At 42.6% G+C, this 26,902-nt stretch overlaps 2 protein-coding genes across 4 annotated transcripts in view; one reads left to right on the top strand and one right to left on the bottom strand.

Moving 5' to 3' along the window:
- Positions 1 to 26,902, bottom strand: part of Miga (mitoguardin) — a 40,055-nt gene that overhangs the window by 11,914 nt on the left and 1,239 nt on the right. The gene's annotated exons all lie outside the window — the stretch shown is intronic.
- uzip (unzipped) lies at positions 1,058 to 26,753 on the top strand. 3 transcript variants are annotated; one of them, XM_065475775.1, is made up of 6 exons: positions 1,058 to 1,309; positions 21,926 to 22,132; positions 22,556 to 22,886; positions 23,621 to 23,819; positions 24,545 to 24,958; positions 25,693 to 26,753. In XM_065475775.1, the coding sequence occupies exons 2-6, from the start codon at positions 21,931 to 21,933 to the stop codon at positions 25,978 to 25,980; spliced, it is 1,434 nt and encodes a 477-aa protein (XP_065331847.1). In that variant the 5' UTR covers positions 1,058 to 1,309; positions 21,926 to 21,930; the 3' UTR covers positions 25,981 to 26,753. The 3 variants fall into 3 exon arrangements, with proteins under 3 accessions (XP_065331847.1, XP_065331838.1, XP_065331855.1); XM_065475766.1 differs by lacking the exon at positions 1,058 to 1,309 and adding an exon at positions 12,609 to 12,814; XM_065475783.1 differs by lacking the exon at positions 1,058 to 1,309 and adding an exon at positions 14,784 to 14,980.

Genomic DNA, 26,902 nt, shown 5'->3' with positions numbered 1-26,902 from the left:
GTAATAAATTAAAATTGCACAAGAGAGAACACACACAGAGGCGTTTCCATAACAATTCAATTTAGCAGAGAAATATTTAAAAATCGTATCCAATCAAAAAAGGTGTCAGCTTCACGTGCCAAAGTGGGATGAGCGGAGAAAAGAAATTCACACCGCCAACAGCACACTCAACTGATTTATTAATTTAATTTGTGGTTATCAATAAAAATCTACTGCATCTGATGCAAATTAATCGGGTCTCTGAGAGCGCCTGAATATTGCGTTAAAGCGGATGGCCGAGAAATCAATCATGCATTGTGCGTGATAATGGCACGCCGATGTAAAGCCTGAATGGGTTATTAAATCTGGCCAATCAAGTGGAAATTTAAATTAATTCTATCCATGCGGTTAACGTCATCACGTTCAGACAAAATATGCACATTTAATGCTGCGTTCTTGGTGGATATAATTGGGCAGTGTTTCGCTTGAATGCTAATATAAAAATTATTATGACCCCCACGTGTACTTAATAATTCTCCATAATCATTCTTTTTTTTATTGCATAAAATTAATCACGATATTTTCCTTCCTTTAAGTGCTAGCCCTATCACGGATGGGCTTCAAGGAGCTATATCTTTTAGGTCTCAAAATTATTAGCTCTTTCTTCTACCCATTTTCATTAAGCATATATTACAACATAATTTATATTTAACAGTGAATCAGATTAAAAATTAAAGGCAAAAATTCTAGAACAAACAGTTGGGAATTAAAAAAGCACTCAAACGAGATAAGATACCGTAAACACATTAATGTCGTGTAAACCAAAATATTTTTTCTGGAAAACATATATTTTAAAGGACTTTTAATAAATACTTCATGAAAGAATACGACAAAAACATAAACAATATATTACATTTCGGGAGCACTTTAACTTGTATTACTCGAGTTAATGGTTTGACTAGCAGCTCTCAGGTCAGTTCAAGCAGGTGTAAAGGTCGCTCCTCAGGTTACAGAGAGCTAAGTTTGGAGAGACGCCACCACGCGATCGAGACGCGAGCGGCGCTTTACAGCTCTACTGGCGATTCGTCCGCGGTGCGCCAGTAAGCTCAGTTCAGTTCGTCGCGTGGCCTCCCAGCAGCAACATCTCTGTTACCTAGTCGCTCTTGGGTGAATCTGCGAGTGTTCTAGTACCTTCAAACAGTGTGTGATTATGCGGCAGTCGACGTGAATACTCAAAATCCGTAGTATTCTATTTAAGCTCGCTAGCTTTACTCTCATTTTGCGTGAACAACGCGACACTCGATCCATCTACAGATAGGATTACACTCAGGTAAGATGCAACAATAGAAGAAATAAAAACGAAAACACGCCGTAAACTTCTTTTTCATATTCAACTGTGATTTCGCGTCGGTGAGAACCTTTCAGCGGCAGGAACGACGTCCTCAGCGTCAAAATCGACCGTTAATTCGCTTGCAAGCAAGTCGTAAATTGCGTACTTGCATAGGCTCAAAGTGGCAAATCAATGCGCAGAGGGCAATTAAAGTCGATTCGTGTTGTGGGAATTCGCACGAAGCTCAGAGAGCACCGGCTGCATTCACACATAGTAAATGATATACAAAAGCTCTCAAGTTCAAAGTCAAGTTCGTTTGCTTGTCGTGAAATTAGAAAACAACCGGCCATAAATCTCAGAGGTAAATATTCAAAGCAAAGTGGGGGAGCGGACGTTCGTTTTTATCTAAGGGGATGCTTTGGCGCCTGAAATATCGAGCAGGTAGTTTCTGCTCGCCTATTTATCTTACGGAAAAAACTAGAACTAAGAATTGCTTGCTCGATTTTTTTTGTGATTTTTAAACGCGGAGTGTCTTCCCCTCGTTTTACAGCCAATTAGTTCACTGCCCATGCTTATTAATTTGATTTTGTCTCGTCGCAATGAAATCACTGGCTTTAAGACCATGGACGTAGGCGCTTGCTAATGAACTCGTTTTCGGCAGCCAGCAAGTTCGTCGTTAGAACCGCCTTTCCACTGGATTATGCTCGAAGATAAATGATGGGAAGACATTTTCGGCCTGCGAATCACTCTCGAGCAGATAAGAAATAAAAACGAGCCGACGTCCATCAATCAAGCGTGAGAGAAGAAAAGAGCGTGCATAAAATAATGATAAAAATATTGTATTTCGTGTTTATCTTGCGGCTTGCCAAGAATATAAAAAAAATGAGCAATAATTATTTTTTCCAAGGTGCTCTGGTTTTTCCCTTTGATGGAGCAGGAAAACCATGCACATTTTAATTTTGCTCGCGTTATGAGGAAATTCGTATCTTCTATACTTGAATGGTGTAGTGATTCACTCTCTCGGGCACAGAGAGGTTTAGTTGTTACCTTTACGCTTCATTGATGAAAAGCGCCGATATTGTTATTCAACAATAAATAACACCTGGGCAATAAATTCTACACGCGAATGCACAGCTCGCGGCGCTACACGGATAAAATCATTTTTCATTTTGCAAAAAACAGACCATTCACCTGCAGCGAGTGAAATAACACAATACAGGGCTAAATATTTATGTGCATTTTAGCATAATATTATGTAGTTGAGGATAGTCTCTTACTCATCAATATCTACTCAAATAAAATGTTCAAATCAAACAATATCTAGCACTTAAAGAAAATAGGAAAAATACCAACAATACAAATGAAAAGACATTTTTGATCAACCATGCTCTTTTTAGGTGGTGACCAACTTGACCTTGATTTATTAAATGTTTGATTTAAAAGGTACGTCACTGTGACATATAGAAATATTTTTGCTTCACTGGGTCGCCGAAGCTGTTTAGCTTCAATTCGCGCAATCAGCATCTCCGTTATCTCGGCCATGCGAGACACGCCCGTTTTTTGCACCAAAGAAGGCAGTCGGTTGGAAGCTGTGTAGAGATGCTTCATTAATATCCGCGGTCCGGTTTTTACACACGTTCCACAGTGCACCTGTGCGAGAGTCTCGTTGCTCCTTTCAACGCACACATCATCTGTACCCGTGAATATATTCGCCACGGCGTCACCAGTTAGCGAGCGTTGAAATTGTTTTTGTTCGATGCCGGTTGTGCGTTGATGCTACTAGCATTTAGCAGGCTTTTCAAATTGCTTTGCTGAGAGTGGAAAAGGAGAAAAAAGGCACATATGCGCACCAGAATATTCCACCGCTTTCTGCAAAGCAGGAATGAGAGAGCATCTTTTGTTATTTTCATTTTGCTGGACGTGACTGAATGGGATCAGAGCAGCTTTAGGCGGGGGAAAATGTATTCAATGCGTACACAGAAAATATCTCATCGCAATACAAACTTGTAAGAATCAAGAAGACACCAGAATCAAAGTTATCATCTTCTAAGAAAATACATTTAATGTAAGAGAAAAATTAATTTGCATAAGTGTTCATTTCCTTCGATTTCTTCTGAATAAGGATTTTGTGACTAAAGGTTGCGAACCAAAACACGGAAAGGCCATTCAGCGACCCACTCTACTTGTAAAACAGTTTCCGATTGTCACACAAAGTGAGGATGAGAGTTAAGTTGCAATTACCATTCTTTTGTGTGCCGAGTTTCACGCGCTCGAAATTCGACACACCTGCGCACCTAAATCTATCGCAGATATGCATCGACAGTTACTTTTGAACATGAATAGATTTCACTTTGCACGCGGAAGCTGGCAAATTGTAGATTCACCGCGGAGGGCAATTTGCATCCATTTACACCTGGTTTCATAATGTAAGTGTGACTCACCGGCGCGATTTCTGAACCTATTCAGAGCGACCGGCAGTAGAATCGTGCGGGATCAAATTAGTGATTATATTCTTTCCTCTCGGTGGGAGGTTACCCATTTGTTTGGAAGCGAACGTGAGAATAATTAAAAGGGGCACGGCGATGGGTTCAATTCTATGATTTTGATTAGTTGGGATGTACCAGGTGCTAAATTCAATTAATTTTCAATTTGTTTTGACTCCTGGAAGCGATAAATTACAATGGATGAAACGGATATTTATTTTCTTATCATCAACCTGATTTAAACATAAGATTTTTAACTCCAATAATCAGAAGCTTACGCGCTCACAAAGGGAAAAATCCTAATTTACATGAAACGCAGTGGATTTCAATTTATTTAAAGCCGTAGTGTCCCACGCACATGCAAAATAACTCATGCTCGTTCAAATCGGATTAAATGTGTACAATCTGTGGCAGTAACCTTGCACAGTGCTAAGGTTAATAGAATAATCAAGCCACACCAAGTGGAGCAATTAAATTGCCTTTTGGCCTGAATGTCAAACTGCGACGAGAGGGAATCGTGCTCAACTCAACGGAACAACAAACAGTGGCGCAAAAGCTGTTCCATTCTCCTCCGCGCGTATATCTGTTTTCGGGATCTCTCTCTCTCTCTCTCTCTCTCTCTCTCTCTCTCTCTCTCTCTCTCTCTCTCTCTCTCTCTCTCTCGGGAGCAATGCAGCATTATTAGCATAAAACATAACTCGGCAATGCACACGCAGCATTTTATTGAAGTGCGCGTTAATGTGATGCAACCGCGAGCCAGTGACATAACAAGTAATAATTCGCCAGCGACACCCTCCATTAGAATAGTATTATGGCTCCGTTTGCGATGTGCTTAAGAGCGCCTCGTATGATGACTTCACCAGCGTGATATTCAGCACACAGAGGGAGAGAAAAAGCCTGGCGCTTGCATCAGCACTGTGTGCATGGATATGCTTACTCGCTGGGCAAATTCATGTTTAATATGTATATAATATAATACTGCAGGGTGACCTTAAATGGCATTAAAATGGAAATTTATCGCGCTCCTATATTTTCTTTCGCTGCCAAGCAGAACACTCTCCGAGGCCTTTCACATCAGCCGTGCTGCGAGGGTGTGTCCGCCAATCCGATCCTCACTACAGCATGTGCACGTTCAAAATAATGATTTAAAGTGCTTCGTCGGCATTGTTTTGCTGATGCTGCCCGAGATAGAATATAATTTCACATTCGCAGGCAGGTGCTCGTTTCTAAACGCTGTGAAAAGCGCTGAACTGCTTTGACTGCCTATTATTTATTCTCTCGCTGATGCAAAGTGTGTGTGTGTGTACGGTATTCAAGTTGTCATTTGATTTATTCCGCATCTGTCCCTTGGCAAAAACTCACTTGGCGGCAGGAAAGTTTTCATATCGAAAAAGAAAGGAGCCTGGCTGGCGATGACGGCGCTCTGCGCTGCTGAATGAAATTTTTAAGCAGAGCGAGAGATGGAGAAGAAAGAAAAGGCAGTTTTTTGCTTGGCGCTGCTAGAGATCCCTTTTAAGTGAAATTTTTCGAGCGTGGAACTGCTTTTTGTACGCGAGACTGGCAGTTTTGGATAATGGGGCCTGCTACAGAAATAAAACAGCTGTCACATAATTGCATCTGAAGAGATCACGTCATATTTAGAAATTGTAAAAGTGATTAGGTTGTAATAAGCAAAAGGTAACTTGTTACAACAGAAATAGTAAAAAAACGAGTGTTGATAAAAAAAATTCTTTATATTTATTTAGATTGCTTTTGCAATAAATTACACCACGGGTCTTCTCATCGGCTCGGCAAACAAATCAGGCTTGCTTTTATGGGCGCTGAAAATGATCTTAACAACAGATCAAGCATTCTACAAAAAATAATGAAAAAATCAATTTCTTTATCAATTTACGTTTTCTTACTATTTCTGTTGTACTAAATTACCATTACTTGATACAAGGTTATCTGGATCACTCTAGCTGATTGCACGCTATCCTAATTTACGTTCATCATTTTGAAAAACTAGCTTGTTAGCTTGCGGTCAGCAGCAATTGGGCAGACTGCAGCTCACGTGCACGTCTATAAATTCGCTCCGTGGGTGACGACGGGCTCGCGCACGCACAAAGCGTCCATAGGCGCCATCAATCACGAGAAACTCACTTGTCGCGGTCCTAATGAAGCGTCGCGCACCAACAACGCTTCTAATGCGCGTCGTCGTGTTTCTGCCCCCTTTAATGCTCTCACGAGCTGCGTGTCCGCTGCTCTCTTTGCGTTATATCCGTTGCCTCCAAGCCTGTCGGGATTGATGAAAGGGGCTTTTGAAATAAGAGTTCATTGTTGAAGAGTTGACGTGATTAAAAATTTTGAAAATCATTTCATAATGCCGTTGGAGTAAATTTTCATGATTTTCATTTGATTTCACGTGTATATTTAATTTTTAATGGTTTTTCGTCTGTTCATTGATATATAGGTTTCTATAGATTTGTATCGTGGTTAAAAATTAATAAGGTGAAAAAAGGGGAGTAGTTGAAGTAAATTAGTCATTCGTTACAGCAACGGTGATCATTCGCCAAAGATATTTAACCATAAATATTGAGCTTAGCAAATTTTAGAGAAAATACTGCCTGCGATTTAGTTCAATTTGTGTAGACATCAGCTATCAGCCCGTAAATTAACAGTGATTAGAAGTTGTATTGAGTGAAGTTGAAAGTGTAATTAACCTGAATGGATATAATTTCCAATACATAATAACACACCTGCTGCACTCATTTAATCACTTTTCCTTTGCGTTAGAACGGCTGATTAAATCTCTCCGTTGAACGCTATTACCTCGCAATTCTAACGCTAAAATACTGCAGCACCGCGGTTAAATGCACATCTTTGAGAGGCAAATTAAATCGTCAGTGTCTGAATGTGACGACCAATAATCGTCTAGCATGCATAAGATTGTGGGGATTATATTATAAGCTTGTGGCATTCTCCAGTAGCAGCAACCACAGAGGTCTAATTAAATAGCCGAGGCGTGTGTTATTATTTGGAAATAACAAGGGGAACTTTCTGGTGCCGCTCGTTATTTCGAGGAAGACGGCAGCTCGTTCCTCCTTTTTAATTTTATAACTTGCACTACTCGTCTGCTAGCACAGAACAAAAGATTAAAGGACGCAGGAATAATTTTAATGACCAAACAGTAATAACAAAAAGCGACGTCGCTTGCTTTAAATTCGAGTTGTCGAGCCAGCTATGCAGAAGCAACAGCAAAAAAGGCAACCCTTTTGTTCAGAAGACAAAACGCGCACACTTCTCGAAACTACACTCTTGAGTTTAGACTCTTTTTCTCCTTCAGCAGCAGGTAGTTTGAAAGCTATTTGCGTTTCGCACGTTTTTAGGTGCCACTTTCTTACAATAGCTTTGCGTTTTTACGGCACGAAAGACAAACACATATTGTGAAATCCGCAAATAAACATAAATATTGAATGAAGTGATGCACTTGGCGAGAATAGCAATGAAATGAACAATTGCGCGGTGCGTGAAGAACAAAAAAGGTCCGATTGCACTCTCATGTTTCTGTGCGAATGTCACGTTTGATGACGCATTTAAAGCCTAAGTAGATTTATAAACGTGAAGCTTGTCGGTGCTCACTAAGTTCCACCTGAGGTCCAGGCGATTTATATCCCTTCGTCGCAGTTTTCCGCGAACTGAACTCGTCATCAAGGAGCGTACGCGAGCTGTATGCAAGTTTGTTACATTGTGCCCCTGACGATTAGGTCACACACAGCATGTAAACACTGCAATCGCTTTTACTGCTCCGACTCGTTCTTGTGTTGGTCATTATCGAGATGAGTGCAGATACGAAAATAGGGCAGTGAGGTGGCAGGCTAATTTGCAAAATTCAATGCTCGCTCGTTATTCTGTTCGCTGTCAAGGGTATACTGCAAATGGAACAAGATGCGAGATAAAAGCTTGCCAAGAACAAAAGCGACTCCATTCTCATTAGCATAATTGATAGTTCAACACGGATAGTATGACCGTTGTTTTCCTATCCCTAGAACGGCAGATGAGCACGCCTGGGAAGCTATTTTTGTACGTCGTTCAAAAATCGATCCTATTCTTTTCTGCTGCGCAACAAAATATAGAGGGGATTGAAAATCCAAAGGTCTGAAGCATTGAGCTACACAGTTGACAATATAAATTATTCCTGGATGTTTGCTTTCCATAGCTGTTCGCTGCGGTGGCGCACTCTTTTTTGGTATGCGCTAATGCAAAAGGGTTCTGTTCACTTTCAATAGACAAACCAATCTCTTTTCTACCAGGATACTAATCACACGAGCCTCATTCGGGAGTGCTGAAGCCAATTACACACTCTCTGCATGATGTCACACTTGTCAAGCGTAATTGTTGGCTGTGTAGTGCGTGCCGCGTCCCCATGACTCGCGCGAAAATTGTTTGATTTGTGGGATGCATCAATTTTCATTTTGAGGCGATTCTTCGTTGCCCACGCGGCCGGGCCTTCAAAGTAAATGTGATAAAGCCATATATATTTTAAGTTAGCTGGGAAAATAAATTAACTGATGCAAAAATTGAACACCATCAAAGTTCTTGCCTTTTAAATTTTGTTCGGCAACTTTCTTGTTTAATCTGAGGAAAGATCCGAGCATAACAATTAGCCTGTCGGCCCATAATTCAAAACTTTCTTCGTTAAAACCGCAAGAACCCACCTCCCACATTCCATCTCATCCTGCAGCATGCTAGTGTGAAATCGGAGCCTCAGTCTCAAATATCAACCCACCCACGATAACATAATCTCGCACCTTCCCGTCTAAAATATGGACCAGCCGGCAACTAATTAAGCACGCAGGCACAATATGCAATGCACTCTTGAAAAGCAATTTCATGGAGCACAGCTGTGCCGGCCGATTATTTCACACACGCACACACGCTCAATTATTCAAGTTTGGTGTTAAGAGTTGTTAAACATCTGCGTGGGCGATCGGAATAATAATGATCGCCGCCGTTTTAATGCTTCACCAACGCGCGCCTGCCACGCCGATGGTTGACTTAGGGGACCAAAACTGGAGCTTGTTAAGGCGGCCGACGAAAATGCACTTTTCACTTTGCCTTTCCACTCCCTTTCTCCGAATTTGGGCAGACTTAATTGCGAACTGCCAGCTGATTTATTAGAATTCCGGGTTGCCGCGCAGAGAGAGTTATTATCGGGGGAGAGAAAAAAAACACCTGTCACAACTGTGCCTCCTGCTGTACCAGCAGGGAAACGAAGGAGGGAGCGCAGGAGTAGGCTTATTATTGCTTTATTTCCGCTTTTGTTTATTCAAGGGGTGCCTCACTGAACTTGGAAAAGAGCCTTTAATAGTTAATAAAAACCAGTCTCCTCCTACGCAGTACTCTACGTTGTGTAATCGACACTTTGTGCACTCACAGAACGTCAATATTTCATTCATTGCTGAAAAACCAAAGGGTGGTTTCAAAATCGAAAATAGAAGTGGAAAAACAAAAAGAGTGATAAAATATTTATTATTTTGTGCTTATGAGTTGTGCATGTGAAAACGGAGGGAGTGTATACGCATTGGAAATTTCACCCGCGAGGGCTGTAATATCAGGGTGTGTCAGGCGCAGCCTCTCTCGCTCGCTCTCTGCAGAGAAAATGCAAATTTTAGCAGACCGGCGTCCAACCCCACACATAACAACGCCGCCGCGCCAGCGATATTTTAATTAATTTCGGCCATCCGGGACGACGCGGCGCCCTAATGAAATTATATTGTCCCCGTAATTACAGCCTCCTCGATCGCAAATCTTGGTTGCAAGAAAACAACGGAAATCCAAATTTCTGAAATGAGATATTTACGTCTTACCGATACGAGCGTGACACTGCAGTTTGGTTAATGCAACACCCCAGATGGATATGGAAATTTCGCCTGCAGGCTCTGGCTCGCAACCCCCGATTCAACTGGGATTTCAATTTCCTCGCGTCTCCATGGGCGCAGGGGTGCATTCGCCCGTCGCTCTTTATTCCGCCACATGAAGCGACTCGGGGTTACGTGCGTGGAATCATGATTCGTCCGTGCACTTGATGAAAAGCGAATGAATATTTAGAGTCTGTTGGAAACAACCAAGCGGAGGAGGCTGAGTGTATAGCGATGAACTTGGTTGGGGCGGTTCCGATTTTTTTAATGATTTATAACTCTTCAATATTTAAGTGACAATCTTTCAATGCTAAAACATTTGAAATTCAGAATTGAGGTATAAAAGCGAAGCAGTGTTGAACCCGCTCAACCTTCTGTGAATGTCTTTATTATTTTATTCCTTATTTGCTGTGTTCAAGCCAATTACCGAGGAATGCAGTCAGGCATTCAGACTTATTGAATTTCAGAACAACCGTAGTTTTATAAATTCGGATTCCGACGTAAAGAACAATGTTGGTTGAATCCAACGCCAAATGCATATAATTTTCAGATCATGAAAGAGTGAAGCGTTCCGACAAAGTGACGCAAGGTGCGTGAGTTGCTCCACACGTAAGAAAGATGATGTGTCAAAATGAAGACAAGCGACTTGCAAAAGAGAAAAACGAACAAGCAACTGGAAAATATGCGGCAGTCAGCCTCAAACAGGCAAAACTTGCTGGCGGCGCTTTTTAAGCGAAGGTCGTCCACGCAATTCATTCGACGCAAGTTGGTGCACCAAAAATGCCGCTGTAATGGGCGGTCATGTAAATATTATTCGTCTCTGAGGAGAGATATAAGATCATTACTCCAAAATAAGCGTTCTGCGCGCTGTGGGGACAGGGAAGTCACCGTGCTTAGAGCAAAATCTTCAAAGGAAAGCTCCCTCTCGCGTTGTTTCCTTCCTTTGCTGATGGTCATTATTCCAACAAAGAGAAGCTCTGTGAGCTGTGGTGGGAAGTGATGACAATCTTTTATTATTTTGACATAAAAGGAGGGACCAAGAGAGCAAGCAACGCTCCTGTTATCCAAAAGCAAGCTGCGAATGGATTTTTTCGAGCTGCAGCTGGGCTCTGATTTATATCGCACATCAGTCGTACACGCTTTTACAAATTCACTCAAATTCACTCGGATCAAAAGCACCGTAAAACATTAACGGCCTCTTTTTATCACACACATAAATTCATCCTTAATGAAAATGAATTTCCGAACTTCTGCGTCCCTCTCTGGAGAAACAATTATTATTCTCCCCATCAAACCCGCCTAATGAAGTGAGCTACAGGCAAAGACATTGGCTTTTAATCACATTACACGCCGCTCCCTCCGAGCTGCGCCATTTTTCCGGCGTCCCTTGTGATATCCCCCTTTTCCAACCACGCATTCATACTTGCACATTTTAATAATTATCACCGGCTCACTTGATGTTCACCGCATGAAAGTTCAGACAAAGAACCCACTCTTCTCTTTTTCCACTTTTGCTCGACTTAAAAAATTTCCCAGAGGTATTCTTGCCGCCCTGATTCCCCCTGCCCTGACCTCTACAGACATCTAATGAGCACCTTTTAATAACGAGTCTGCTCACTGGAACCCAAAAACAAGCAACGCTGCCGTCAAAACCTTTCGAGGCACTTCAAATGTCAAGCAGGCGGTCTGTACTTTTTCCCCGAGGCGCACAATTTATTTCCACCCTCTTTCAGAACAAATCCCCGGGAAAGCAGGAAAGGTCGCCTGGTAGATCCGTTTGGCGATTCAGAGCTCGTTCGTCGCTGTTTTGTGGCAGCGAGAAAAGGATTTGATTGCGAAATGCAAGGCAACAAGCGAGTTCTTCTCGGGGGCTGCCGAGGGATCGATAATGCAGTCGTGAAGGGCAGCTAGCAGAGAATATTACGTACTGCCTCCTGCGAGTAAAGAATAGCGGCGGCAGCAGGGTGAGTGAGGAAAATCCGCTTGGCAGCAGCTGTAATTACGCGATGCAAGACACAAAACTCGAGTTTCTCGCGCGTCCATTTTATACGAGAGTGCATAGGGAAAAAGAAGGAAGAAAGAATGAAAGGAATCCTTCATCTAGAAAAAGAGGGATCTGCGTGGGAGGCGATCAATATGAGGCAAAAACATGAGCAGCCGTGAGGGAAATTAACTGCTAATAGCCAGTCTCACACCGGTGATAAAACGTTGGTGGCAAAAAAATTGTTTCCAGCCGAAAGGGAATTGAGGCGAGATTAAACGGCGTCAAAATGCTCGCACGCTCAAAAAGTTGCTTTCGCTTCGAGGCAGAAAAAGTTTTGCGAACATCGTGCAATTGCGTGTCGTGATTGACAGCAACACTCTCGTTGGTTTAGAAACCCTTTTCAACGGTGCGCGGAATAAACCAACTCCTTCCTTGACGCCGCCGGCAAATAACAACCTTCTATTATAGGATTTGCGGCAGCATCCCCTTCGGCTTTCCAATTCCGTATTCGAGCTCTCCTTTGACACAAAGGGTGAGTCGTCTCACGCTGAATTATTTATTTCCAGCGGCAGACGAGAAACTCGCGAGTCGCGTGCTGTCGGAAGAGACAGCACGACACGCGGCTTATCGATTTCGGTCTTCCCGAAACCGAAATTTCGGCTTGCCAACTTGCCACACAAACCAGCCGTGCGATGGATGCACGTGGTGCACGACTTAATAAAGCAGCCCCTTTCCTCACGAAAAGCAATTATTATACTACCCGCACAGCATGTATTTGTTTTGGTATCCAGGCCAGTGAGCAAGCTTCAAAGCGAGCAAACAAATGCCGTGAGGAGAACAATGGCTGCGCGAGAAGTGCGATTACAGGTAAAGCACTCGTCTTGTGCGCAAACCACGTAGAAACGCCAGCAGGAAGGCGAACGCACAGTTGATTAAATGTGCATGACAGAAACACAAAACACAGGTCTGTGCGGATCAAAGAGCGCGCGATTGTCCACGCTTGGTTTGCCCTCACTTCTCAACGTGCTCAAAACTCAATCACGACTGGCTTATTTTGGTGTACCCTGCGTCAAGCATCGGTTGTATTCGGAAGTTTGAAGCGGATCAGCGGCCTCATTTGGCCGCATGCACCGCACCGGTAAGATGCGCTTTGATCTTGGGGATAGTGAGAGAGACGATGAGTCACTTTGTTCTTCAATTCGTCATTAAAAATGCATGGCGTGGTGCTTATTTACGGCAAAACAGGTTTACTTGTTGGATGAAAGTGCCGGATCGGCCATATAAAGTGATTTATCTGATTTTTACTAAATTCAGGTTGTGCTAATAATTACCTCGTGTCGCACTTTCCAGAAGCTGCTGACCGCAGCCGCGATACTTTCTATTAATCACGCAGTATTAATTGTTCCTATACACGTGAGAAATTAACATGACAATCATATTGAGTTGGAAACTAAATAACGTAAGCTTGCAGGATTTTCCCTTAAAAACTTTCCACTAATCGTTTTGCCGGTAATTGCCCTGTGGTTCGGTAGCAAGGGGAGGAGCGGCAAAAGTCACGCTAACACCAAACCCAACGTAATTGTCTGGAATTTCATTTTCGTTTAGAAGGCGCCCGCCATTATTTAAATTAGTTCTTGGCTCATCTTTGTGCTTGGCACCCACGAGAAGATTACGAAAATAGAGAAGCGAGTGCAACCGCGTGACCGTGTACGTGACTTTGTCGGCAGAAACAACCTGTTGGTTGCTGGTAGCACATAGTTTTTACGCGGCCCTCACCTTGCTAGTTTAAAAAATCTGACCCAAGTTGTACCCGCTTTATGACCAAGTGAGAAAAGACGACGCTAAGGCTAGGCGACGTATTTTTATATTTGCACTAAAAGTTTACAGCCTCGAAAACAACTTGACGACAGGAATGTTTCACGTAGATGCAGAGCTGTAACGTGATCACGCGAGAGAACTCCCAAATTATAGGTTTTGTTTTGCGAATAACAGCATTTTATTGCAGATAGATTAGTTTGGCTTCTTTCTCTAGGAATGTTTGTTATTCTTACTCATTCTTGATTGAATTTATTTATCTCTTGAGAGGTTGTAATTATCAGAAATGAAAAAGTTATATCCAAACGAGTTTCGTATATTTCGGCCTTGACTGCAACCGGCAAACTGCAATGTTCGCACAAAAAAGGCGGACGGACCCAAGCGAGAGTAATTACTTCTCTTGTTTCCCTTTTAGACGCATATACAACAATGTACAATGCAAACATGCCGACACTGCAAAAAGGGATCCGGCCCCAAAGGAATTCCGTCGTGAATGCGTGGAGAATCGCACAACCGTGCGTGCGAGATGAGGTTGCAAAACATTCAGTCAAATTTTGGTCGGTCAAAAGCGTAGCGAGTTCATTAGCGACCGGTTGGGATGACAAAGAGAGCTTATTCATTCTTTTATTACGACCGCGATAGATGAAAATTAACTGCCGGCAGCAGCTACTTGCTTGCGCAAGGATATTACTTTGATCCCCTTGCTCGCAATTACTGTATTTTCATTCATCTGCTGACACACGACTGATGAGAGAATCTCCGTCCGGGTGCACAAAACGCGAAAAGTTAATAACGGCAAAAAACTCTGCTGAAGTATGAAACGGGGAGCAAAAGATGATTGAATTCTCAGAAACCGCGATCAAACTAGCAATTTACAGTATTGGCCGGCGGCAATAATAAAGGCAACTGAAAGTGTTTTAACACGGTCAATGACGCAGACGGAATTCATTGTGTCACGGAGTGAATCAAACGAGGAGGAAATAAATGTTGGGCCGAATGAATAACGAGAGGAAGTGAGTGCATCTCTTGAGAACTAGCCTCTCATAAATTTAATTCACTGAGAGCCGACGTTGGGAAAATTTATTTCATTAACCCAGCGTGCAGTGCATCGAGCCGAAGCGAGAAGAGCACAAACATTTTCTCTCCCCCTGGTTTCGCGATTCACCTGGCTGACTCACCAAAGCAAACGGGCTTTGGCAATTGAAAATCATTCCACCACCAAACTGCCTGCCTGTCTTCCTCCCCGAACGGTTTCCTCCCCGTCCGTCAAGTGCAGCTCGCTGCTGGTGCAAACGCAAACAAGCAGCTTCACCCACTTGATTGGTTTCCCGCCTACTCTCATCAATTATTATTATCCTCGGCAGATAAACAGATCGGCGTGCTATTCTCGGATTTGTAAGAGGAAACCATTGCAACGTCGTTTCTGACGAAAACTCGCGAGTTGTATTTCTGTAATTCAAGAGCCTTGCGTTTCGCCATGCTGGAAAATGTGAGTAACGACAGCATACAAATACACACATGACGAACATCGGTGCTGCGTAAGAACAAAAGCGGTTGGTTCGTCAACCCGGCGCCTCTTTTTCCGCACTGAAAAACTGCAGACGACAACTTGATTCCGTCCTGATATTTTTGAGACAAAACGACACTTAAGTGGCATTAACGGTACACCGGTGCGTATATACGGGCCGTGTTTACAAATGAGCTTTCCAGTTCCATCGAGCGGCTCGGCACAGACGAAAAACCGTCCCGCCAGTTTATTTATCTCCATTGATGGTAGTGGCTGATCACAGAACAATTCAATGTTCCCGTGCAAGAAACATGACGCCGGCTTTTTAACTTCGGCTTCTCTTTTAAGGTATTGAGAGCGACTTTGATGCTGTGAGCTACATGTCAAGAAGTCGGAACAGCGACATATTTTAAGGTGGCGGCTTTATAAATTTTGAGATATTGCGCGCTGGGGCTTTTATTGTTTTATTGTGTTAGGCCGGCTTATCAGCAGCTGCTGGAATCGACTTTGAAAATGCATTAACAATTAACCTGAATAAATCAACATGTGCTCATGTATATTTTTAGTTTTTATTTAATGGTAGCTGTTGGTTGTAGAGCTGTCTTAAAACCGTTCACGCAATGCATTCAGAGCAAATTCTACTTTTTTTGTACGCATGCTGTCAATGATCATTAAAATAGAGCACATAGGATGGAAGGAAAAATGCGACCATGCAGTTTAATAGAATTCCACGCTCAGACGTTTATTATCCTTCTCACCAAGCCATGTATGGAATAAATTAAAACGCGCGCGGCACTGCTGGATGCTTTTGAAGGACAGACCACCAAGCAAATTTGCAAACGAATAGCCTGTTTGCTCTCGCAACCCAGCTCTTTTTCACATTAAGATGCTCGAGAGGAGATTAGGTCGACATTTTTTGGGTAAAGATCCATCCGTGATAGTGTAACGCTGTTCAGATTGGGTCAAAAAACTTGGCACTTTATTTCAATAAAGATGTTTTATCTATTTAAAACATTTTTTAATATAAAGTTTAGCGGGGATGGAGCGTCTCTGATCTACCAAAGCACGGAGAGGAAAAATTCGCGTCCGCCGTTATAATTGCTTGCTCTGTTTGGCGAGAGATAATTTCACATCGTATGCAATTAGCGAGGCATGCTGCTGGGCGCTTTGGCATCAAGAGTCGTCAGTTTCCACGACCAGTCGTTACCCCGGCAGATAAAACTCGTTACATTGCATCAATTTGATTTTGTGCTGATGCACATACATTGGATAAATTTTCATCCCTGCCAATTGGATTATCATTTCACGGCCTTTGGCGCAAATTTTATGATTTTCGGCACAATAAACCAACGTTATTACCGTTAGCTCTCCGTAAATTTTTCAGATAAAAGCAGCGTGCTGAGTGCTACGCGGGGAGAGAGGAAGGAAATAAATGGGGCGAAAGGTGCCGGACAAAGAACACACGGGAACACATTTGGCGAGAGCAGATAAAAGCAGACTGGCTTTATTATTTTGTCCAGATTTGTCGTGTCAGGAGGGTGGCGGAGGAAAGAATTCTGGGGGTTGCCGTGGCTACTGCTTGCCAAATAGAACCACACTTTGTTGATGGAGACACACAACTGAGTGTTTTCCGCAATTTTCCTAGTGTTTCATCTCTTTTTTCATTCAAAACAACAAAAACTCAATTAACGGCTTTTGGACAGGGGCCAGAGCAAAGCAGGAGGCGCTTTTTGTAGATTGGCGACTGTACGCTGTTTTTGAGCGCGTGTTTGCACTGCGATAAGGGACAGGGGATGATCCACCACCACCGGCGCGGTTTTAGGTTGGCGGAGTATTTGGATTAAACTCATGACCACTTTACAATCAATAGAGAGAAATAGTGCTTCTCCCTCAGTCTCCCTTCAATTTAGAAGGAGTGAGGATGCCAAATGCATTTAAGGGAAGGGTGCTTTGAAACTGCTCTGTTTTCTATGTACATATTCGTATCAGCCAGATGCTAAAAGAGCCGCTAAATTACATTCTCGTCTTTATCGCCGATTTAAGTCCTGCCCATAAAAATGAATGCATGGGTCGCGACCTTGCGAGTAATTCGCTCATAATTGCACACCAATTGACACGCACTCGTTAAAAATGCAGACCCCTGCAGATTATGCGATTGATTTAACGCCCGACTCGCTGGCTTAATCACGATAATCACGCACACTGATTGCGAGGCTTAAATTCCGCAACCCCTGGCACGTTGTGTTTGTTTGCATAAATCATCGCGTCGTGATTTGACTACGATTTTCACGAGAGCAAATTTTTCCAACAACCAAATATTTGCTCGGCATGCCAGCCCAGCAAATTTTATTGTACTCTTTTTGGACACGAACACAAATATTGACAAGGGGATGTTTCCATCCTGGAGAGCCTTTTTTCCATCCAGTAAAAACACAGCCACTGGGAAAACGTTTATATGCGCGCTCTCCGCGAAATTCAAAACAACAAAGAGAGAAAGGATAGCGTGGCCGGAAAAGTTTATACGCCCAAGAAAGATAGTGCCAAGGAAATGGGGTTGGGGCGCGCGGGGGTTTCTTTTCTCGGTACACACCCTCTTGCTCACGCCGGTATCACCAAAGTACTTTAAAAAGTTACCCTCTCATTCTGGCTGAATGGTGCCTGTACGGTGCTCTTGCTCTCCCCCTTTAGGAGAACGTGTGCTGCGTGCACTCGCGGCGCAACGCCGGCGTTCGTCCACATCCAGCGGCACTATAGTGGCGGTTACCATGGAAACTGCAACATTCCCTCGACATCCACCCTCGGTATGCACTGGAAGCACACACCCTTCCAGCAGCCGGTTACCACGTGGGCCGGCGCATCGCTCTCTTTTTAATATTTCATTACAAGGGGGTGAGTGCCACTGATGAAAAAATACACACAAACGTCGCCGCTAATTGGCTGCCGCATATCAAAATTTATTAGTGCCCCCCTGAAAGACGGCTAATTATACCAGTCTCATGAGTGCGAAAGGTGTCGCCTCGCACTTTCGGAAGTATTTCCGCTAAATTTAGGCGGAGGCACTCTCACATTTAACAACTTTTCCAGTCGCTGCTCTCACACTTTAATACGCATGGGCAGGGGGAAACGCAGTTTGGTTCCAGAGGGATGATTTTCCCATCCTATAATATCATTGGGAGGGCTACCTGTCCTGCTCCCCCGCACTCACAAACGTATTGATCTGACTTTCAAACAAAAACACAGCCCGACTTGAGCTTCACCACACCCAATTTACGACTTAATGGGTTAAAGTGTTCGAATATTGATTCGTCCTCGCGGCGCTAAGTCTTTATTTGAGACGCCGTGCGTAATTATTTCTAAAGAATTCCAGCCACGTTTTGGGGTTATAAAAAGATGCCAAAACAGATAAGGCCTATTATAGCCGGCGCGGCATTTCCGTAAAAAAGCGACCGCTGCGGATTCCCGAATCCCTATTTTTATAAAACCATTTTTCCTAGCGGCACGACTAAATTACATATAAATTAAGTCGCTTGCGATAATAAAGGAGGCAGCGTCCAATCTGATTTTTTTATTCTGAAAAGTAAAAAGCATTCCCTAATAAATTAGCTCAGCAGGTTGAGTTTCCTCGATGGAGCATGCGGCACTTAATGAATATTTATGTGTTCCGTCTGCTTATCTCCAAAGAAAATTTCTGTTTATAAAAAGTCGCATTGACGAGGTCGGTAATCAAATGGAACCCCCTTCAAACACTTGAGAGGAACACACCCTAAATCCCGAAAACAGTGCCCGTCACTCCTGCTGGAGCTTATTCAAATCAGTGCGTTGGTTAATTTCGTGTCTCAAGGTTGTGTAGTGGCCGTGCGTCGATCGAAAGTGCAGCGGGGGTGAGTTTTGGTGTGTTTGACTCCACCCTAGTCGGTTGACGTGAATTAGTCACGAAAGTCTAGCTGCAAAAGGCGATCGCTGGAAATGTTTTGAGGGCGCAATGGGTCGGAAACAGACAGCAATCGGTTGCGTCACTTGAAGTACGCTAGTAATAAAATATGAATTACGCCACTTTGCGATTTGAGTGCACGTATAGGAGGAGTTTACTATCACGATCCATCATGAAGACGGGCGAAATGATGGCAAAAAAATCTACGAATACAGTTGGAACAGCATACTTCCAGTGCGGCTAGCAGAAATAAATGGATCGTGGACTCATTTAGGGATCGATTGAGTTTCAAAAGAATCATCAATCTGTCGACAAAGCAAACAAAGTGACGCCGCTCGGCGAAATGGATCGACAGCAGGGCAGCTGATTGAATCCCGCCTTGATAAATAAATATCCGAGCGTTCAACACAAGGCGGTGACGGTTATGGCCCATAAATACCGAATTTATTATATTGTCTGAATTTTTCTCGCACGCCGGCCAAAAAGAAACATCAATCCAATAAAAAAATTTTTGCTGCTTTTCGAAGCTAGCTTTACTGTCTGAATTCGACTAGTTTGATGCGAAAAAGCAGCATCCCACATCTGCGCATTTTTACGAGCAGGGTTTTACAATATGCGTTGCCGCTCGGGTGCATCGGCGATGATGAATTTCGGGGGGATGCAAATTTCACAAGCAATAATTCACCAGCGTTGGAATCATCGACTTTTTTGTTGGCATGGGGGAGAAGGCAACGCTAACAGGCGAGATTCGACCTTTTTCGTTACAAAAAGAAAAAACGCAGTCGTCTGGAATGCATATACGCTATGCATTAATGAGCGATCAATTTTCTGATACGAAAAGCTTTCTGCGGTGGTGCCAATCTTCCGGATCAAATAATTGTGTTGGCATGGAAACAAGCCGGTTGGCGATACAAGGAGCTCTGCGGGGCGGTGATTAAATGGCAGGGAGATGGACAGACAGGGGACAAGGAGATATCCCTCGCTTAACTAACAAAAAAGCTTCTGTGTTAGCCGTGGGGGATCATCTCTGGAGTGGACAACGGCGCAAAACGAAAAGCTTTCAAAGCGGTCGAAGTGAATGCAACCGAGGCATCTTCGGAATTAAATTGGAATAATGTTGACAAAACCAACTGGTCCTTCCCAAGGTTGAGCACAATTATCGAAATGTGCCGGAAGAATTGATTCCTTATACGGCATCTCTTCTTGCATTGCATGTCTCACTCTGAAAATAGCTGCTGATACTGCGAATCGTCATTCAGCGTATACAGAGCTTGGATCGATCCACAAACTATCAATATTCCTCGCTGACGTCCGACCAAACGGCCTTCGCGTGTGTAAATTCCACAAAAACTGGTCGCTACGTACGTCTCTCGTAAAATAATTACAGCAATTTCGCGCGCTTTGTCGAGCGAGTATCAATTTGAACACTGTTGCGCGCACACACACAATACACGTAATGATTTCCTCGTTGAGCGACTGAAAAATACACAGACGGAGCTGCTAACTCCGTGCCCATTCACGATTTGTTAACGCTCATCAAGCCAACTCAACCCATTACTTTGTTCATTTGTAATGCGGTGTAAAATGGGACGCCAGATAAAATGAGTTTGAATAATTTTGGTGCTGCCATACTCGGGGGGCAGATGCGATAAAATGCATTTTCCGTTGAGCAGCCGCCAAATTATTTTTCTGGAGAGCAGCTGAATGAAAAACACAATGCACCCTAAAACGCTGAGCACACAATTGATCCTTCTTACATAATAAAAGTGCATGTGTAACAAGAAAGGAGGGAGCGCGCCATCCCCCCTTGTATGGCATTGACCTTTCTTCTTCTTTCTTTTTTTTGCACACAAGATGTAATGCAGTCGATGGAGTGGCAACTTTTTATTGCCTCGCACAACAAAACAAATGGGGAAGGACTGCTCGGAAATGGAAAAATTGCATACTTCAGGCGTGACTTTGGCTTACCAAACGGGAAAATAAAATAGACCACGATATGCAATGTATAAGGAAGATGATTTGTTAACTTCGTAATCATAAACTTTTTATTTGAGAATTAAGCTCTACGCACTCGTACGATTTAGTAGAAGTTTATTTTGTTAAATCATAAAAATGTGAAAAGAGGAATGAGGGGGAATCGATATGAATCCATGTCGAAGGAATTCTGTTAAATATTAATAGCTATGTATTTGCACAGCTGCAAATTTATAGTCATTTTCGCTAAATTTAACTGACAAATTACGGGCACACGTCACGCCATGAAGACGTAATAATTTTAATTCTTAATAAGCTTGCCTTTTAACGATTTTGCACGTTAGTTGTTAGACTTGCAGTAAAACGTTTAAAGAAAATGACAAAAACGTGTATTTCGTATGCTATGGCGCACGCAAGCACGATATAGATATGTTAAATTCTTCGATTGGGCTCTCCATAAACAGCGAAGAGCTATCATCTGCGAGAAGCTCCGCAACCAAAACCGATGATAAATATTGACATTAAAATAACATACAAACCCAAAACTCGGCCTTGCGTCACGCGATCATCAGCAGCGCCGGGATCAAAATAAAGCATAATGCCTCTATGCTGATACCCCCCAAGAAGAGAAATGCTAGATTAAGGCACAGGCGTACTTTATTCAAATATTCATGGAAACAATCATTTCCGTGCAATAAAAGGCAAATTATGTACTCTGGTTGTAAAGTGAGACGCTGCGCTGAAATGAAAATCGCAGAGGGAACAAACTTGTGAAATTTACGCTCGCGCGTTATTTTGGTGTGAATAATAAAAAGCTGATATTATCACGGAGAATAAATTTTCCGCAGAATTAATAGAGCCGGTGGAATCCGCATATACATCATTTGCACGAATGCGTCTGCGAGAGAGCGTGGAGCAAAACTCGTTTGCAGATTAATAAATTAAGAAGGCATTACATCTCGACGAGCTGCTCTCTAGCGCGACAGTAAATTTAATCCGCGTTCTTTTTCTTTGCGTTTCAGGCAAGATGAGGGCGTCTGTATTGTTTGCGTGTCTGCTGCTAACGACGGCCACGACAAATGGCGACGAGAGCGTTCGTTTGATGTCTCGCACCGGAATGGCCCTGTCCTCCAGCACCCTCCGCTGGGTCAGCAGCTCTGAAATGGGCCGTTTTATCGCGGAAATGGTCCCTGGGTCTCACATTAAACGGATTACAGACCTTGAAGAAGGTAAGTCGGTTTAAAATATTTAATTTTTGGTAAACAAAATTTAATTTTGAAGTATTTTTTATATTCTTATGTAACTTAAAATTTATCAAATCCATACTTAACAAACATCGGACAATGGTTTTAATTATTTGAAAAAAGGTTAAATTGAACATATGTTATTTAATTAGTTTTGCAACAATCATATTATGATAACTTAAAGTCCCCTTTTTACCTTTCTACGTCCTACCTATCCATACATAAAAAAGGAAATTTTCTCTGATCACGTATTGTTTCTTATTCTCATTTTAATCAGATTAGATTGGTCCATTGTTTCATTTAGAAAGTAATAAAATATTGATGGTGAAATAATAGACGTTCTCATTTGAATTTAAGATTCATTGATGCATTAAAATACATACAAATTTAATTGTCTTTGGATTTCAGGCTACTTGGCTGACGGTTCAGAAGCCGAGGAAGAATTTCACAAAGCGCATGTTACCGAGGTGGACCAAGAGTTGCTGGATGAGTCAGACGAGCACTCGCTGCTCATCTGCAGGGCCAGGCACAATGGCATTATGCTGGTGGGTGCCCTGATCGACGACAAGTGCTACATATCGCTGGCTAAAGAGGTGCGTGGATACGTGCGCTTTGACGTTCTGCGCAACGTGCAGAACTCGGCGCGGCTGCAGTGGCTGCAGTGGGACCAGTTCAGCGGGCGACCCATCAATGCAGTGTCGGCCGCCGACGACAACGGCAAGGTCTACGTTGCGAGAAGGTGCGTGCGAGAGATAAATTGCCCAGGGGTCGAAGTGGCTTCCTTGTGAAATTGCCTCATCGTCTGGTGCATTCCGAAAGGGAATTAATTCAAATTTATGCTCCATTACGTTTTATTAGCACTCACTCTGAGTGATTTTGACCCGTAAAGTTAATGGTTTACCATCCAGACTTCAATTGCAGGAAATGCTTGTGAAATTTAATTTTCCTTTGAGCGTGTTAACCCGTAAAAATTGAATTAAATATGAAATAATTACGGAGCAAGCGTTCATAAAAGTCAGAAAAATGATACACGCTATGAGAATTCATGTGGCATATATAAATATTACATTTTTTGGTAGCTGGTTTTTAAATTTTAATTCTTCCAAAATTCTTTCAACCGAGAAGTAGTGCAACCGCTAACACTTTTTATAGCTCTTGCCAAAGAATAAAAATTTTGAAGGCAGTAATAAATTGATATAATTTCAAACTTTTCGACCAATCAAGTCATTTTGCAAGTAGTCAGTTTTAATATTCAAACGCTGGAAATGTTCAGTCAAGAAATTCCAAATTAAAGTCCCTATATATATTCGTGAGAAGAAGTACTTTGCAGCCAGCATGATAAACCACTTATTTATTTTGCTCGCTTGTTTGGCTAGAGCTCTCGTGATAAATTCCACTGCGTCTGAAAAAATAACGCTTCTGAAGAGCGACTATAGCGAACGAGCAATTAATCACGGATTTCTTCTTATTCAGGAGAGCCGACGCCACCTCCAGGCAGACGCACTTCATGGGCAAACTGGACTTGAGCATCGGCTCAGGTCGCATAGTGACAATGGAGCCTGAGGGCTCTCGTTGGATTGAAATGGACCACAAGAAGGGAGAAGTACTCGTCGAAGTGGAGCCGGTGAAATACGAAATCAAGGACATCAGTTTCAACGAGGCGAGGGCTAAGGTGAGCATTTCGCACTAAATCAGAGCTAATCGACACTTGGAAATTATCGGCCAGCACAACCAACGATAATGACAGCGATAAAAAGCGCGTTAGGCAGACAGAATAGGATGGGAATTGTAACTCTCTGGTCTCTCTGGCGCCCTCTCCACGCCCTGGAGCGGTCTAGGGAATAGAGTCGGTTCCTTCGAAAAGAAGGGTTTATAAATCAAATAGTAGTTAAATGCATACATGCAAAGGCGATAATCAATTGAATAATAACAGGGGCAATCGATAGGAAGAAATTGATGTTTGGAGCTGGATTATCCATCAATAGATACAGATGTTTGAAAGGAGCGTTGTAGATGTAAAAGCCGATTTTTTATCACGTTGAGATCTACGCATGGATGCAGGAGAGGAGAGAATAGGACCGTAACGTCACGTTCAACTCTGCTGGAGGGCCAAATTATGGACGGAATAAAACTTGATGGTTATGAGGGGTGTCAACAGAAACTGGGAAGGGCGCTTTAGAAACGCGAGTTATGAGCAGAAACGCGATAGCATATTGCTCTATTAAGACGTTTGAGAATTCCAAAGTCCTGTGATAGTTTCAAGCTGTGAATCAAGGCTAGAATTTCACATTTCGACAGGGTCAATAAAATTTATTTGACAACAAATTTGTCACTTAAAACAAAATCAGACCGGTGAAGTGTCAAGATGGTTCAGAATAAAATATTTCCAAATTTCAGGTGCGGCAAACTACCCGCGTTTTGGCAACAACTTCACTGAGTCTCGAGGACGTGGTCAACGGTAACGACGTGCTCCCACCAGGAAAGGCAATGGTTGGACGCACGGTCACCTACTGGAAAGACCCGAGCAGCGAGTACTGGGGCCACGGACGCGGCATGGCCGCGGGACTCGTGACAAAGATCAACCTCCCCAACGAGCAAAAATCGCACACCATCGCCTGGGGCGTGAACCAGACCTGGCCAGGTGAAGATGTGGCCATAACGGTGGAGGCGAGGCTGCTCCCTGGAACTGGGCAGAACGTCACTGTCACTGGAAATCACACCAGCAGGGAGGTTCCTTACACGGCCACGCTCGTGTCTCATTACAAGGACGGGAAGAACCGCGAGAGAAGAATCGAGGGAATTTTGCAGAAGGTAAATACTGAACTTATATTCTTATTGTTTTTTAAGCTCATTTTACTCGTGTTAATGTTGGGAGTGGTTTTTAACGAGGCAGGTGTAACATAAACCGCCACTTTATCACCTGGCTGCTGTTCAAATTGTTAGGGGTGGAATGAGAGGAGAAGCCGCAGGAAATCCTTTCACTTGAACAAAAGACCCGCTGTGTCCGATCAAATATTTATGATAGAAACGTCACGATGGCAGGGAGCAAAGCAGCTTAGTATGGGAAACGCGTTAAGGTGGAAAATTTATATTGTTTGCATGAAAGAAGCCACCACCACAGAAATATGATTGTTTTAAAAATAAACCACGTTTCAAATATTATTGACTTTTAAAGAACTTGTTTAGCGGGAAATCTGATCAGATCATAAGCGTTGAATAGGTAGCCATAAGCAAACGTGGAAGCAATATTACCTTCATCGGCAACTGGAAGGAGGCTGTTTTCATGAAAAATAATGCATGCGTTAAAAGAAACTGGGACAGATACATTATTGTGTGGATAAATTTACAGCCTTGAAAACTTGTATTGCTTTTCAAAACTTGATTGAATTAATCTTAAATTTTATTGCATAGCAGTAACTCTCTTCTCCGTCCAGTCCATCCATAAAATTACACATGATATGGCCTGTATTAACAAGCCTACATTATTAATAAGTCGTCAGCATTTTGTATTAAAAAAAAAACTTGTAATACTTTAAATTTTTCAGATTTCTCTGTGTGGCGTCAAAGACAGTTACAGCCCGCACTACTTCCTGCATGATGGTTCTCTGGTTCCCACGACCACAACGACAACCACGACTACAACTACTACTACTACTACAACTACCACAACGACCACCCCAGTCCCGACAACCACCATAGAACCAGATAGCAATAACGAAGTAATCGCACAGAAGACAATGATGATGACCATGAACACGTCAGGGGCGGACGCCAGCCGCCTCCGCGTCACCCTTCTGGTGGCGGCGGTTGCTCTGGCTCGGATAGGCACATGAATAGGCTTGCTTTGACATCTCAATATTAATTTTCTGTATTATAGTACTCACAAATTAAGAAAGGCTGCGTTTTAAGTCTCTGATTTAACGATTGTACAAATTGTATTTTTCCTTATTTGTTCATTTATTGTTAATGTGGGCGGGGATAAGAAAAAATCAAAAACTGTCGCAAGAGGAATGTAAACTTTAACGCAGAAATCACTGTGTTTCTCTGCTGATTTTGATTCAAATGATGAAATTATTGTTGATTCAAAAGTTTCTAGTATTTTCGTAAGTTCTGGAGGCCACATGTGATTCTAGCGAGGTTAAGATTTGTCATCTGATAAAAATACTACCATTAGTTTTCTTTGCACCCTTGGCATCGATTTTTTGTACGAGCGTAGTCTGATCTGAATTAACGAGGATTAGCCATAGCTTTCGATTAGCAGTCAGCCTGGCAGATGCTGCAGTCATGTTATATTTTCACTACTAATTGCTGTAGGTGGAATAGCATCGTCATATTTAATGTAAACTATCAAATGCAGTGTAAATATAAGGCATTTTGAGGGTCTAGGAAAAAGTGGGTGAAATTCGAAATTTGATATCAGTGCCAATTTGCTATCAGAATCTCTTAAGTGTCGGACCGAATGGTACAGTGGACATTACCCTCGAATTGTTAGGAATCATAAGTAACGACCTAGAATTTTCAGAGGAAAGATAATGGATGTGTAAATATGAAGGGGAAATCCCTTGATGAATGTTGTATAATAAAATTTTGTTATCCACCAGCTGAACAGAGCGTTTAATTAAAACTGTCGTTCAAATTTGGAGAGTTCGCTTAGTCTTCCTAATTTGAATCCAACATTTTATTTCACATCAAACTTAATTTTCTAATTTAAGTGGTTTCTCATCTAACCGATTTTTCGTCAAACAGATTACTCAC

The sequence above is a fragment of the Cloeon dipterum genome, chromosome 1 (assembly GCF_949628265.1).
Source record: "Cloeon dipterum chromosome 1, ieCloDipt1.1, whole genome shotgun sequence".
Taxonomy (NCBI): Eukaryota; Metazoa; Arthropoda; class Insecta; order Ephemeroptera; family Baetidae; genus Cloeon; species Cloeon dipterum.
This window is presented reverse-complemented; position numbering and strand designations above follow the sequence as displayed.